Source organism: Cherax quadricarinatus, chromosome 11 (genome assembly GCF_038502225.1).
Source record: "Cherax quadricarinatus isolate ZL_2023a chromosome 11, ASM3850222v1, whole genome shotgun sequence".
Taxonomy (NCBI): Eukaryota; Metazoa; Arthropoda; class Malacostraca; order Decapoda; family Parastacidae; genus Cherax; species Cherax quadricarinatus.
The window spans coordinates 6,818,199-6,832,723 of NC_091302.1; the positions used below are offsets into that span (position 1 = coordinate 6,818,199).

The 14,525-nt window shown below is 38.2% G+C and overlaps 1 protein-coding gene across 2 annotated transcripts in view; it reads right to left on the bottom strand.

Moving 5' to 3' along the window:
- The window catches only part of LOC128687645 (sorting nexin-25), an 81,282-nt gene extending 67,459 nt beyond the window's left edge, over window positions 1–13,823 (bottom strand). The window contains exons 1-4 of one of the 2 annotated variants that reach the window (XM_070083944.1): window positions 13,646–13,823; window positions 10,334–10,579; window positions 6,554–6,723; window positions 2,964–3,098 (exon numbers count right to left, since the gene is read on the bottom strand). In XM_070083944.1, the coding sequence (XP_069940045.1) occupies window positions 2,964–3,098; window positions 6,554–6,723; window positions 10,334–10,573 (545 nt within the window). In that variant the 5' untranslated portion in view covers window positions 10,574–10,579; window positions 13,646–13,823. The remainder of the gene's footprint in view (window positions 1–2,963; window positions 3,099–6,553; window positions 6,724–10,333; window positions 10,580–13,645) is intronic. The other variant, XM_070083945.1, reaches the window with a different exon arrangement.
- Between the last annotated feature and the right edge of the window lie 702 nt (window positions 13,824–14,525).

The following is a 14,525-nucleotide window of genomic DNA, read 5'->3' on the forward strand; positions in this document are numbered from 1 at the left end:
ACCATCTCTGATATTGTTTTAATGTCACCTTTGCACCATTTATAACATTTTTAGTATATTTTTAAATGTTGATACCACAGTGTATTGCATATTGTAATAAATAGACTAAAGGAAATTAGTCTAATACATGTATACATTATTTATGTATGAAGGAAGGGGTAAGGGAAGTTTCGTGGGCGAGGGGCTTGGACTTCCAGCAGGCGTGCATGAGCGTGTTCGATAGGAGTGAATGGAGACGAGTGGTATTTGGGACCTGACGATCTGTTGGAGTGGGAGCAGAGTAATATTTAGCGAAGGGATTCAGGGAAACCGGTTATTTTATATAACCGGACTTGAGTCCTGGAAATGGGAAGTACAATGCCTGCACTCTAAAGGAGAGGTTTGGGATATTAGCGGTTTGGAGGGATATGATGTGTATCTTTATACGTATATGCTTCTAAACCGTTGTGTTCTGAGCACCTCTGCAAAAACAGTGATTATGTGTGAGGTGGAAGTGTTGAATGATGATGAAAGTATTTTCTTTCTGGGGATTTTCTTTCTTTTTGGGTCACCCTGCCTCGGTGGGAGAAGGCCAACTTACTGAAAAAAAATAAATAAATAAATAAATAAAAAAATATATATAATAATAATAGTAATAGTAATATTTTATTTTGACATGATACATGTTTATACAAAGAAATATAGTTGGGTGTACATGCCAAAAACCCCTTTATATGCAGAGCATTTCAGACGAACTTAAAATTAACTTAAGATTAATAAGGCAATACCAGTACATGTGGTCATTAGACGATTTACAATGAATCCAAGAGAATTGAGTATTCTATTATGTCAGCTATAAGGCTTTAACCCTTTGAGGGTCACCAGGTCCTCTCAGAGACTTGTTCTCAGGGTCCCCCAAATTTAAAAAAAAGAAAATTATTTTTTCTCATGAAAAGATAGAGAATCTTTTCCCGATCATAATGACACCAAAAGTATGAAATTTGATGGAAAACTTATGGAATTATACTCTCGCAAAGTTAGCAGTCTCAACGATGTTTACGCATATGCGATTTTGCCCACTTTGAGCCCTATTTTCGGCCAATTCCAGTGTACTAGTCGATAAAAATCATAACTATTTCACTAGAACTCCATTTTTTCTATCGAATGAGTACAAGAAACCACCCATTTACCGATTTCAACCATCCAATAACGTGGTCAGAATTTAGCAATTTTGCCAATTTCACACAAATTTCAAAAGATGCCAATTTCCAAATAGGGTCCAGAATAAACAAGAAAGACATTTCTGGCACTAAAATAACATTTCCTCTATTCATTAGTCACATCCCCACGCCCCTCTTACATTTCTTTTGCTTTTCACTTTGAATTTTTATTCTCACAAAAAATATAAGATTTACTGTTATGCAGACTACTGTATTAGTGTAGAAATAGTATAAATAATACCAGCGCACTTGTGAAAGAATATTAGATTCACCAGTTGACGTGTATTGGACGTGTGGCATGATTTGTTTACTTTTGAACTTGGGCAAAAATCGAGCATTTTTGCTACTTTGAGCTCAATTTCAAGGTACTTTTCATTATGAAACCAATCAAAATCATCTCAATTTCTGTAACATGTCTTCCATTCTATAAATAAGACCAGGAAAACTAGAATACAATCATAAATACCATACGAAAATACAGTGCAAACCAATACAGTGCTGTTTTAAACCAAAAACACGGTCAAAGTTTTTTTCTCATTACGCATCGGTAAACGAGTACGTCACTAAGCGAGGAGAGTCTGTATTTTATTGGTTACATAACTATTAACCTTGCATGCAACAGGCTTGTGTGAGTGCATCTGAGAGAGATGAGTGGAGACAGGTTAGTTGGATTTGCATCCTGGAGGTGGTAAGTACAGAGTCTGCACTCTTAAGTGGTCTAGGAATGTTACGGTCCTGCAGGTGGGTGCACAATAAACTAGCCGCTTTGGCAGTAAAATAAAAAAAAATCAATCTGTAGATATAGTGTGCACAGTAGAAAGTGTGAATATTTTATATGTTAAGCAAATTTAAATATCTAAATAAGGGAGGTAACATAAGATTTTGTTCGGATTTCTAACCTTGGAGGGTTAGCCACCCAGGATAACCCAAGAAAGGCAATGTGTCATCAAGGGACTGTCTGCCTTATTTCCATTGGTGTCCTCAATCTCGTCTCCCAGGATGTGACCCACGCCAGTCGACTAACACATAGGTACCTACTTACCTGCTAGGTGAATGGGGACAGTGGGTGTAAGAAAACATCTACTGTGTGTTGTCTGGAGCCAGAATGAGTAAAAATTATAGGAGCTGATTTTAGTTAAATAACAACAGGTTTAAGGTGATTACCTTTTGTTGATCCCCATACACAGATACCATAAGGTTAGCACTAAACCTGCAATGGTCATACAGTACTTGGGGACAGAAAGATAAATGAATTTGATCCTAGGAAGGAAATTTTAGCCCCAATTTCTTGGGTTACAAGTCCTTCACCAGCCTCAAGGCAACCATACTTGAAGGACAAGCTTGTGAAACACAATGTGTTAAAATTTAGTTCAGTTTTCACCATAACATGTCATTTGGAGAGAAATTATATTTAAAATTAGGATAATTTGTTTCAATCCCCAGCCAAGTAGAAACATTGGGCATGTTTCCTTACACCTGCTGTCCCTGTTCACCTAACAGTAAGTAGGTACATGTACCTGGGTGTTAGTCGACTGGTTTGGGTGGCATCCTGGGGGACAAAATTGAAAGACCACAATGAAAAAAAAGACAGTCTTGAATGACACACTGACTTTCTTAGGTCACCCTGGGTGGCTAACCCTCCCTATCCCAGGTTAAAAATCAAAACAAATCTTACCTTACACCAAAGAAAATCATTTCTATCATTTATATGAAAAAAAAAAGGCCTCAGTGAGGACAAATGAAGATATCTCCTCAAATTCTTACCCAGCAACCTGAGCAATCTTGATGTGCTCAAGATGACGCGTGAGACAATTGACTGCACCGCCAGTAACAAAGCGTACGTGGTCCATACGGGCCAACCGTTCATTAATGTTCACAACACTGTACCACAAAACGCTCCTGCAATCAGGGATAAAATTATAGCATATCAGCACATGGAAGGCTTATTATTACATTTATGGGGGAACACTAAACTTGTAGGGGTTATACTGCACCTGAGTGGAATGGAAGGGATTCACGTCTGAGCCAAGAAATTGGAGCACAGGTCCAATTCTCTAGATCAAGAATCTCTTACCGGTACAGATGCTCCTTCCTTCATGATGGCTCGACCTATGATATTTTGACTATGATGGTGCGATAGCAATGCACACTCAGTAGTTACCAAAACACAAATAATCTGCACATAGGAGAGAGGAGCTTATGACGACGTTTTGGTCTGACTTGGACCATTTACAAAGTAGGACCAAAACATCATCGTAAGGTCCCCTCTCCTATGTGCAGGTTGTGTATTGTTCCAGTCACGGTATTGTGCCTTTTTGTTATTTAGTAGTCATTAAAATTTGATAGTATAAACTTGCATTCATTTATTTACTTATCAATACAGTAACTGTTACAGTAATTATTTACATATACAGTGACAGCAGTTAGATATTTATTTATTTATCATATATTCATATTCGACTTACAATATTTTCAAGTTATGATGGGTTCATCAGAAAGTAAGCTGAGGAGTACCTGTATCAAGGAGCCCTCCTTGAAGGAAAATGGTGATTAAAACACACACACAGTGCTGAATAAGTTTATATTGGGACTGTTTCACTCCGTGTAAAGCTTCATCAAGTCCTGACTAGATAAAGCTCCACGTAGTAAAACACGATAAAAAACTTTTCGTACAACATCTGTCTTGCCTTCACCACTACCACTAGTACTAGCACACTGCTGAGATGTACATCACTACATACAAACTCCCCTATCTGGAGAGGTAATTAGAAAGACAAAGTGAATATATCAGCCTCATTCCGAGGCCACCTTCAGTAGTATGCATTCATATTATCTTTTCCAGTCATTGTTTCCAATACTGAGTTAATATTACAGAGACCGGTGCAAGGATGAACTACGTTCTCATACTGGAGTGTTTCACGGAATGGATATACAGGTAGGCCCTGCTGTACAGCACTTCGCTTTACGGTATTTTGTTAATACAACGGTTTTCAATAAATATATTCACCACTCACTATAAGTTAAGGATGAAAATATTTCAAGGAAAGTACTGTGTATACTGTATAGTAGGGCCCTGCTTTACGGCATTTTGCCTTACAACGTTCTGTTAATACGGCGATTTCAAATCATGACCAAAACTCTATACGGCGAGCAGTCTTTCTAATACAGCACACGTCACCCAGTTTTCTTACATTCTCCATGAGCACATCTCTCTACTGTGTCTGGAAACTTTCCAAAATTTCAAGTGTTTTAAAGTTACTGCATATTTTATATGTACTCTAATAATTATACTTATATGTGCCTGTACCTAAATATACTTACACACTGTGCTGGCATGCAGATACACATTAAAATCACTAAGAGTGTCCTTTTAGTCTTAATGCCACAGTAATAATAGTAATACGTAATAATAATCACTCTTGGGCACGTTAAATATCTTATTTTACATTAATATTGACATTTTCATTAATCCATCTACGACATTTTCTTCAAAATTATATAAGAAACATGTTACATAGCATATATACATGCTATGTTTATATGCTATGGAGGGGTGGTTGTCAGGCAGAGGGAAAACATTACATCTTCTCTGGTCCAGCACCAGAGTAAACATGTATAAATCTGCGTTGGCCCACTCGCTCCCCTTAACAAATAACGCTTTTGTTTACAATTCTCGGCATGAATTATTCATTACTTCTCCCTTTGTTTATGATGGCATCTAAAGGTAGTTGTTAGAAACGATTAAACTCGGTGAACATGGTATGTCAATGGTAATAATGTGGCTTTGGGCCGCATTAATTATCGTGTAGCTATGTAGGTAGGTGTAGGTATGTAGCCCAGGTGGACTACATACCTACATCTACCGGCTACCTATGCCTGACTTCCTACAAATAAATACTACTTGCCTCTTGTCCAACATTAAGACTACACATAGTTTAAGGTAAATACTGTAATGAGTGTACTGCATGTGTATTTTATCTCTCTGGGCTGCTTTAAATATCGTATACGTATTAAGTTTGGGATGGGGAGCCGGGGTACCTACACCTGACTTCCTACAAATAAGTACTACTCACCTCTTGCCCTACATTAAGACTACAAATATTTTAAAGTAAGTAATGAATGTACATACTTTGTATGTATTTTACTTTTTATTGTGTTTTTTAATGCCTAGTTCTATTACTAACTTAATATAAGTTAGTGTAAACTAATTGTCTGGCATTTATATGCATTTATAAGTGGAAAAAATGGCATTCTGCTTTCCAGCAATAGCCTGGAACCTAACCTGCCGTGTAAGTGGGGCCCTACTGTATGTGCATTTTTTAGGCCTAGCTATATTGCTCATTTAATTGTATATGACAGTGTAAACATGCTATCAGGTTTTAATATGTGTTTGAGAGTGAAACAAAGGCTGATTCACTTTACAGTGATTTTCATTTTACAGCAGTAGCCCAGAACTAAACCTGCTGCATAAGTGGGGCCTTCCAGTACTAGGAAAATGCATTTTCTTAATCCATTTTATTCAGGGGAAAAGCACTAAACCCACAGTGGTCATATTGAGCCTGGGAGAATGAGATATATTCAGGTTTGATCCAAGAAGATGATCAATCCAATTCCTTGGATGAAGAGCTCCTCACTGGCACATGGGCACTTTCCTTAGGGTTTAGGGAGCATGCTAAACCCACAGTCATGCAGGAGAATAAGAGAATTAGATTTGATCCAAGGTAGGGGAAAAGGGCTCCAATTTCTTGGATCAAGAGCCCTTCACCAGAATCAAGGTACCCTTATAAGGATTAGCAGAAGAAACATACTTTTGAAGAAATACAAGAGACACTATGCAAGTCTCTTCAGAAGAGTATGATTATTATTATTATTATTATTATTATTATTATTACTATTATGGAGAAATGCTAAACCCATATGGGTCACACAGTGCCAGGGTAATGGGAAAGAATCAGATTTGATTCAAGGAAGGGAAAAATTGATAGTTTCAAATTTAGGTTATTAAATACACGAGAGAGAGGGGTTGGATTTGGGTGGGATTTGCATATGAGTTAATAGGGTTATCAAAGTTTATTCCATGGGAAGCATGGAAAATAGGTTGGGCAAATATTTTGGTTAGTGGGTTTTGGTTTGAGAAGGACCTGCCTAGTATGGGCCAGTAGGCCTGTTGCAGTGTCCCTCCTTTCTTATGTTATGCTCTTAAAAAGTTCTCTTCCCTGGCATCAAGGATACAGAGAACCAAATGTCTTAGTAGTTCTGGCAAGCGTGACAACTAAAGATATTAAATGGTAAGAATACATACTTTTAAATATATACACTGTATATGACTATCATAATATTGCTACTGTACTCACCTGAGGGCCTCAGTACTTGGGGTAGTCTCATTAACTAAGTTTTTATACCATGGGATTACATCGTTCTCGATGAATCCATCGATCAACTCGTTAATGGCACTGTCAATTTTCCGGCTAATGACAGCCCCATGTCTTGTTGGAAGGGAACTTTCCGCATCGCAACGGACATTCTGAATTAGTAAAGTAATATCTGTATTAATAGCACTGCTGTTAGTGCCTGAACATTATTAATATTTTATTCATAGGAAAGTGCTGCACTCATAGGGGTCACATACAGGTGCTCCTCAACTTACAATGGTTAATTAGACTTATGATATTTTGACTTTACAATGGTGCAAAAAGCAATTACTTTGGAGATGAAACTTAAAATAATTACCCAGCATGAAGACAGAAAGTCTGTAACTTGTATTCATTTATTTACTTTTCAATACTGGTATTCAGTTAGTTAAAGTAATTATTTATTTATTTACTTATTCAGTGACAGTAGATATTCACTTATTTATCATATCATATTCACATTCGACTTAAGAAATTTTTGACTTACGATGGGTTTGTCAGAACGTAACCCTATTGTCAGTCGAGGACCACCTGTAGTGTCTAGGAAATGAGATAATTGGGTTTGACCCTGGAAAGGGAGGACTGCTCTAATTCCTTGGTTCCAGAGCCTTTTGCCAGCAAAAAGGCACTCCTTTAAAGGAATTACATGCATGGTACAGAATGAACTGTTAATATTTTTTTTGTTACCTCAAGGACCATCCCCCACCAAGGCAGGCTGACCCAAAAAAGACACCTTCACCAACATTCATTCAACTGCCATCTTTCAAGAAGTGTGTTGACACCACACTCAGACTGCCCCTCTGACTGCAACATTACCCACCTCCCACTTCAAAGTGCAGGCACTGCCCTTGCCACCTCCAGGACTCAAGTCCGGTTAACCGGTTTTTCCCTGAATCCCTGTATGAAGGTTACCTCGCTCACACTCCGACAGCATATCCATTATATTATTATTATTATTATTATTATTATTATTATTATTATTATTATCCCCTGTATAAATTACAAAATGTAAAAAGAAGCAACATTAAGTTTTTTTTCTTTTTCAGGTCACCCTACCTTGGTGGGAGTCAGCCAATGAGTAATATATTATTATTATTAACTCCTTTTGTGAAATTACTAAATTTAAGAAACAAAGATTATTAATACAGTGGACCCTCAGCTAATGATATTAATCTGTTCTTGAAAGCTCATCGTTAGCTGAAATTATCGTTAGCTGAATTAATTTTCCCCATAAGAAATAATGGAAATCAATTTAATCCGTGCAAGACACCCCAAAGTATAAAAAAAAAAAAATTTTACCACATGAAATATTAATTTTAATACACACAAACTAACACTTACCTTTATTGAAGATCTGGTGATGATTGATGGGATGGGAGGAGGGGAGAGTGTGGAAGTTGTTAATGTTTAGAAAGGGAATCCCCTTCCATTAGGACTTGAGGTATCAAGTCCTTTTCTGGGGCTACTTCCCTTCTTCTTTTAATGCCACTAGGACCAGCTTGAGAGTCACTGGACCTCTGTCGCACAACAAATCTGTCAATAGAGGTCTGTACCTCCCGTTCCTTTAAGATTTGCCTAAAATGGGCCACAACATTGCCATTGTAATAGTCACCAGCATGGCTTGCAATAGCTGTGTTAAGGTGATTTTCATCCATAAAGGTTTGCAGTTCAACCCACTTTGCACACATTTCCTTAATCTTTGAAGTAGGCACAATGGATTCCATAACTGGCATAGGTGTCTCAGGGTTAGGCTCAAACCCTTCAAAATCTTTCTTAATTTCCATACTAATTCTCACCCTTTTTATCACAGGGTTGGCACTAGAAGCTTTCTTGGGGCCCATGGTGACTTATTTTGCAGGTACAATCACTAAAAATGCTGTGATAATATGAAATGTTCCGATTGTATGCGTGGATGCAACCGCACTGGCTGGCTTGTAAACATTGGCACCCACAGGACAACTGAGGCGCGCTCAGGCCACACGTGGACGCGTCTCGAACGAATCGCATTGGGCGAGTTTTTTAGCGTTAGCCAAGGCAAAATTTTTGCGTTAAAATGTATCGTTAGCTGGATTTAACGTTAGCTGATGCCATCATTAGCTGAGGGTCCACTGTATTATTAATTATTACAGCTGCTGCATTCAAAGCATGCACTAAACTCTTATGGGTCATACAGCAACATGTATTATAATAATGGTTTACAGTATAATGCATCTCTGTAGTTAATATTACATTACCACCTTATAAAGATCATGTTTTTTTTATTTAAATCACCTATCTTGGCAAGGGTATTCTCTTTCATTTTTTCAAAGAAAACAGGACATTTTATTTATAAAACTGGTTGGCATAAAATAATGTACTGTATTACAGAATTCCTCATTTAACCCTTTGAGGGTCGACAGGCCCTCTCCGAAACTCGTTCTCAGGGTCGGCCAAATTTAAAAAAAAAAAAATTATTTTCTCTTATGAAAAGATAGAGAATCTTTTCCCGATCATAAGGACACCAAAAGTTTGAAATTTGATGGAAAACTTACGGAATTATGCTTTCGCAAAGTTAGCGGTCTTGGCGATGTTTACGCATCGGCGATTTTGCCCACTTTGAGCCCCATTTTCGGCCAATTCCACTGTACTAGTCGACAAAAAACATGAATATTTCGCTAGAACTCCATTCTTCCTATCGAATGGGTGCAAGAAACCATCCATTTATGAAATTTAACTATCCAGTACAGTGGTCAGAATTTAGCAATTTTGCCAATTTCACACAAATTTCAAAAGATGCCAATTTCCGAATAGGGTCCAGAATAAACAAGAAAGACATTCCTGGCACTAAAATGACATTTCCTCTGGTCATTAGTCACGTCTCAAGGCCCCTCTTATATTCTTTTGCTTTCCACTTTGAATTTTTATTCTCACAAAAAATATAAGATTTACTGTTATGCAGACTACTGCATTAGTGTAAAAAATAGTATAAATATTATTGGTGCACTTGTGAAAGAATATTAGACTCACCAGTTGACGTGTATTGCACGCTTGGCACAATTTGTTTACTTTTGAAATTTGGTAAAAATCGAACATTTCTGCTACTTTGATCTCAATTTCAAGGTATCTTTCATTGTAAAACCAGTCAAAATCATCTCAATTTCTGTAATATGTCTTCCATTCTATAAAATGAGACCAAGAAAACTAGAATACAACAATAAATATCATACGAAAATACAGTGCAAAGTCGCTGTTTTATTCCAAAAAAATGGTCAAAGTTTTTTTTTTCTCATTATGCACTGTGTGCTGCAGGATTTTTTTTAGACTGTGCACACTGACCACATAGACCCATTCTTTCATATGAAGGCCTACCAGCTTTCTCCCACTAGATTTGAGGGCGCTAGAATTTAGGCGTACTAGTACGTCAAAAACCCTGGGTCATAAGCCGTACTAGTACGTCCGAAACCCTCAAAGGGTTAAGTAATGTAATACAGTCCACTCTCTTATAAACTCCTCTATACAGTGTGCCTTGTTATAAATGCAGTTGAAAAAGTGCATTCGAATTTACGTTGCACATGAAAAGCATTTATAATATGTGATATTTCATTATAATTCAATTTAAAAAAAAAATGCACTATAAATTAATTTAATTTGTAATGCTTAGAAAGTTAAAGAACAAAGAGCACAATACCATGACTGGAACAATATACAAATAAACCGCACAAGAAAGCAGAAAATCCAACTAACCGAAATAAGTGCATGAAGGGCAGATATCTCCGGAGGAACACGGACTGTAACCTGGTGTTTAGCCGACAGCATCACATACGCTGCAACAGTGAGGGTGGCCCCAAGAACCATGGCTGAAATGCCTCCAATAATCAGAGAAAAGGGGAGTACCACCCCTAAGCTCCCTCCTTCTCTGCCCCAGCCCCATGCTGCACTCACAAACAAGGTAACTAGCAATCCTGCAACACCAGCAGCCCACATCCAACCCTGCAAAGATAAGGCACACGTACAGTAAGTCCTCGACTTACAAACACGTTGAGAATCTTCCGTATTGTGTATAATATCGTTATTGTGTACATTATTATTATATTATGATTATACACAGTATAAAAGACCCCCAGTGTGTTCGTTACTTGAAGACTTCCTGTATTTAAAATAAAATGCACTGTAGAATTCTTTTTTAAATAAGGCTGCAATAAGGAAAAAAATATAGTAGAAATGAGGACTGTATAAATAAAATTGAATTCTTTAAAATATTTTTGAGATGTGCAATAAAGCACATGCAGCAGTTTTTTTACAGTGCCCTATTTGTTATTTTTGAGCTATAAATTAGTGATTAGTTTAGCATTTGGCTTTCAACCAAACCAGCCAATGCAGTTTGATAGCATCATCTGGCCTCCCTGACACCACCTGTCAGGGAGACTTGAGGGACCTAATCCCTGGTGAAAATAAATACAAGTAGGTTTATTTAGGTACAAATACACGTAAGTACAATCACCATACATATTGTAAATTACCTAGGATAACCCCCCCCCAAAAAAAAAAAAAGACAAAGTGACTCATTTCCATTACTTTTAAATAGATAAATAAGATATGTGCAGTAGTTAACTATTTTTATTTCAAATGGAAATGGGCTGATCATATCTTTACCTCACCCCTGCTTCTGCTGTCTACATATTTCATCACCTCTGTAGTCAACTGAAGTCTATTGTATTCAACTGAATTCAGCTGAAGTCTATTGTGCAAGTAAAATGTTTCAGAAGTAAAGATACCTACCTACAGTTTTAAAACTGCTTTGAAAGTGCATAGGTGATGTAGAAATACAAACGTAAGTAATTTTATTTAGACACAGGAACACACAAATACAATTATCATACTTTTTTTTTTTTTTTTTTTATCACACTGGCCGATTCCCACCAAGGCAGGGTGGCCCGAAAAAGAAAAACTTTCACCATCATTCACTCCATCACTGTCTTGCCAGAAGGGTGCTTTACACTACAGTTTTTAAACTGCAACATTAACACCCCTCCTTCAGAGTGCAGGCACTGTACTTCCCATCTCCAGGACTCAAGTCCGGCCTGCCGGTTTCCCTGAATCCCTTCATAAATGTTACTTTGCTCACACTCCAACAGCACGTCAAGTATTAAAAACCATTTGTCTCCATTCACTCCTATCAAACACGCTCATGCATGCCTGCTGGAAGTCCAAGCCCCTCGCACACAAAACCTCCTTTACCCCCTCTCTCCAACCTTTTCTAGGCCGACCCCTACCCCGCCTTCCTTCCACTACAGACTGATACACTCTTGAAGTCATTCTGTTTCGCTCCATTCTCTCTACATGTCCGAACCACCTCAACAACCCTTCCTCAGCCCTCTGGACAACAGTTTTGGTAATCCCGCACCTCCTCCTAACTTCCAAACTACGAATTCTCTGCATTATATTCACACCACACATTGCCCTCAGACATGACATCTCCACTGCCTCCAGCCTTCTCCTCGCTGCAACATTCATCACCCACGCTTCACACCCATATAAGAGCGTTGGTAAAACTATACTCTCATACATTCCCCTCTTTGCCTCCAAGGACAAAGTTCTTTGTCTCCACAGACTCCTAAGTGCACCACTCACTCTTTTTCCCTCATCAATTCTATGATTCACCTCATCTTTCATAGACCCATCCGCTGACACGTCCACTCCCAAATATCTGAATACGTTCACCTCCTCCATACTCTCTCCCTCCAATCTGATATTCAATCTTTCATCACCTAATCTTTTTGTTATCCTCATAACCTTACTCTTTCCTGTATTCACCTTTAATTTTCTTCTTTTGCACACCCTACCAAATTCATCCACCAATCTCTGCAACTTCTCTTCAGAATCTCCCAAGAGCACAGTGCCATCAGCAAAGAGCAGCTGTGACAACTCCCACTTTGTGTGTGATTCTTTATCTTTTAACTCCACGCCTCTTGCCAAGACCCTCGCATTTACTTCTCTTACAACCCCATCTATAAATATATTAAACAACCACGGTGACATCACACATCCTTGTCTAAGGCCTACTTTTACTGGGAAATAATTTCCCTCTTTCCTACATACTCTAACTTGAGCCTCACTATCCTCGTAAAAACTCTTCACTGCTTTCAGTAACCTACCTCCTACACCATACACCTGCAACATCTGCCACATTGCCCCCCTATCCACCCTGTCATACGCCTTTTCCAAATCCATAAATGCCACAAAGACCTCTTTAGCCTTATCTAAATACTGTTCACATACATAGTGTAAATTACCCACCAGGATAACCCAAAAAAAAGTGACTTATTTCCATACATCATATTTACGTATGCAAATTTAACCTTGGAAAGCCAAATAAAGTAAAAAAATAAGCTATATTTGGGAAATCTACAAATATTTTACAAAGAACGGCATCAACTTTCACAACGGTCTTGAAGTTGCATAGATACATTATGACTATATTATTATTATTATTATTACAATCAAAACTAAGCACTAAACCCACAAGGGTCAAAGAGTGCTGCATTAGGAATATAACAATGGAACACCGAGCCTCGGAAAATGCAACCTAGTTTTTCAATTTTATTTGCAATTGTGGACATTATTAATTTCCACATATTTTGAATCTACGTATTCTATCTTACACACAAAATATAGCGACAAATAAAATGGAAAAAAAGAAAGTCAAACTTACACTATGTCTAATACAATGACATTGTATAATGTATACAACTGCCTTTTGTGTAACTTATACAATATGTCATTATGAGTCATGGGGAAGCGCTAAGCCCAAAGGGAGGGTCACACAGCACCTGGGCAATGGGGAATAATGACGTTTGATAAAATGGCTTTTGATCCAATGCCTTGGATCAAGAGCCACTGACTGGCTCTGAAGAAAAAGGGGAAGGACTAACGACCCCATATTATTATTATAACCATAACTAAGCGCTAAACCCTTAAGGGTCACACGGCCCTGGGGCTCATTTGAACGACCAAGAGCTTGAAATTCAGTTACACACTAGTGAATAATGGCCAGACCTGCCCGATAAATGCCTTGTCAGCAATCTTGACAGCTGGTTTGGCTTCCTTGACAGCTGGTTTATCCTTCCTAACAGCTGGTTTAGCCGTCTTAACAGCTGTCTGCAATCCCAAGAGTCCTTCCTGGCTGTGACAGGACGATCAGCTGGTGTTGTCACGGTTGTTAAGGCACCTCAATGCTCATCTATTTAAGAGGCCTTATCAATTTATTTAAGATAAGATAAGATTTCGTTCGGATTTTTAACCCCTGAGGGTTAGCCACCCAGGATAACCCAGAAAGTCAGTGCGTCATCCAGGACTGCCTAACTTATTTCCATTGTGGTCCTCAATTTTGTCCCCCAGGATGCCACCCACACCAGTCCACTAACACCCAGGTACATACTTACTGCTAGATGAACATGGACAGCAGGTGTCTGTGGTTCGATTCCCGGTACGGGAATCGAACCACAGACCTCAGTGTGTGAGCTAAGTGCGCTACCAACTGTAAGTTTATTTAGGTACAAGTAGACATAAATAGAATTACAGAAATTATCATACATAGTACATATGTATAGATTACCTAGGTAAGTAAGTATGTAAGTGGGTCTTGAAGACAGCCAGGTGTATAATGTATGCTGGGAGGCAGCTGAACAGTCTTGGGCCCCTGACACTTTTTTTGTCAGGGGGCCCTGTTTTCACTGGGAAAATGTAGCGATTGCTATTTATTGTACTTCCTGGGTAGTAATCCGAAATTTGGATCAATATTTCAGTTTTTCCAACATCTGTAATAACCTCCACAAACGTTAGGGCAAATTACTTTTCTTAAAAGAACTGTAATAGCACGACAGTAACCAACTCGTAGAACGTTGTGGGTACTGAACCCATGGCAGTGAGTCCTCTC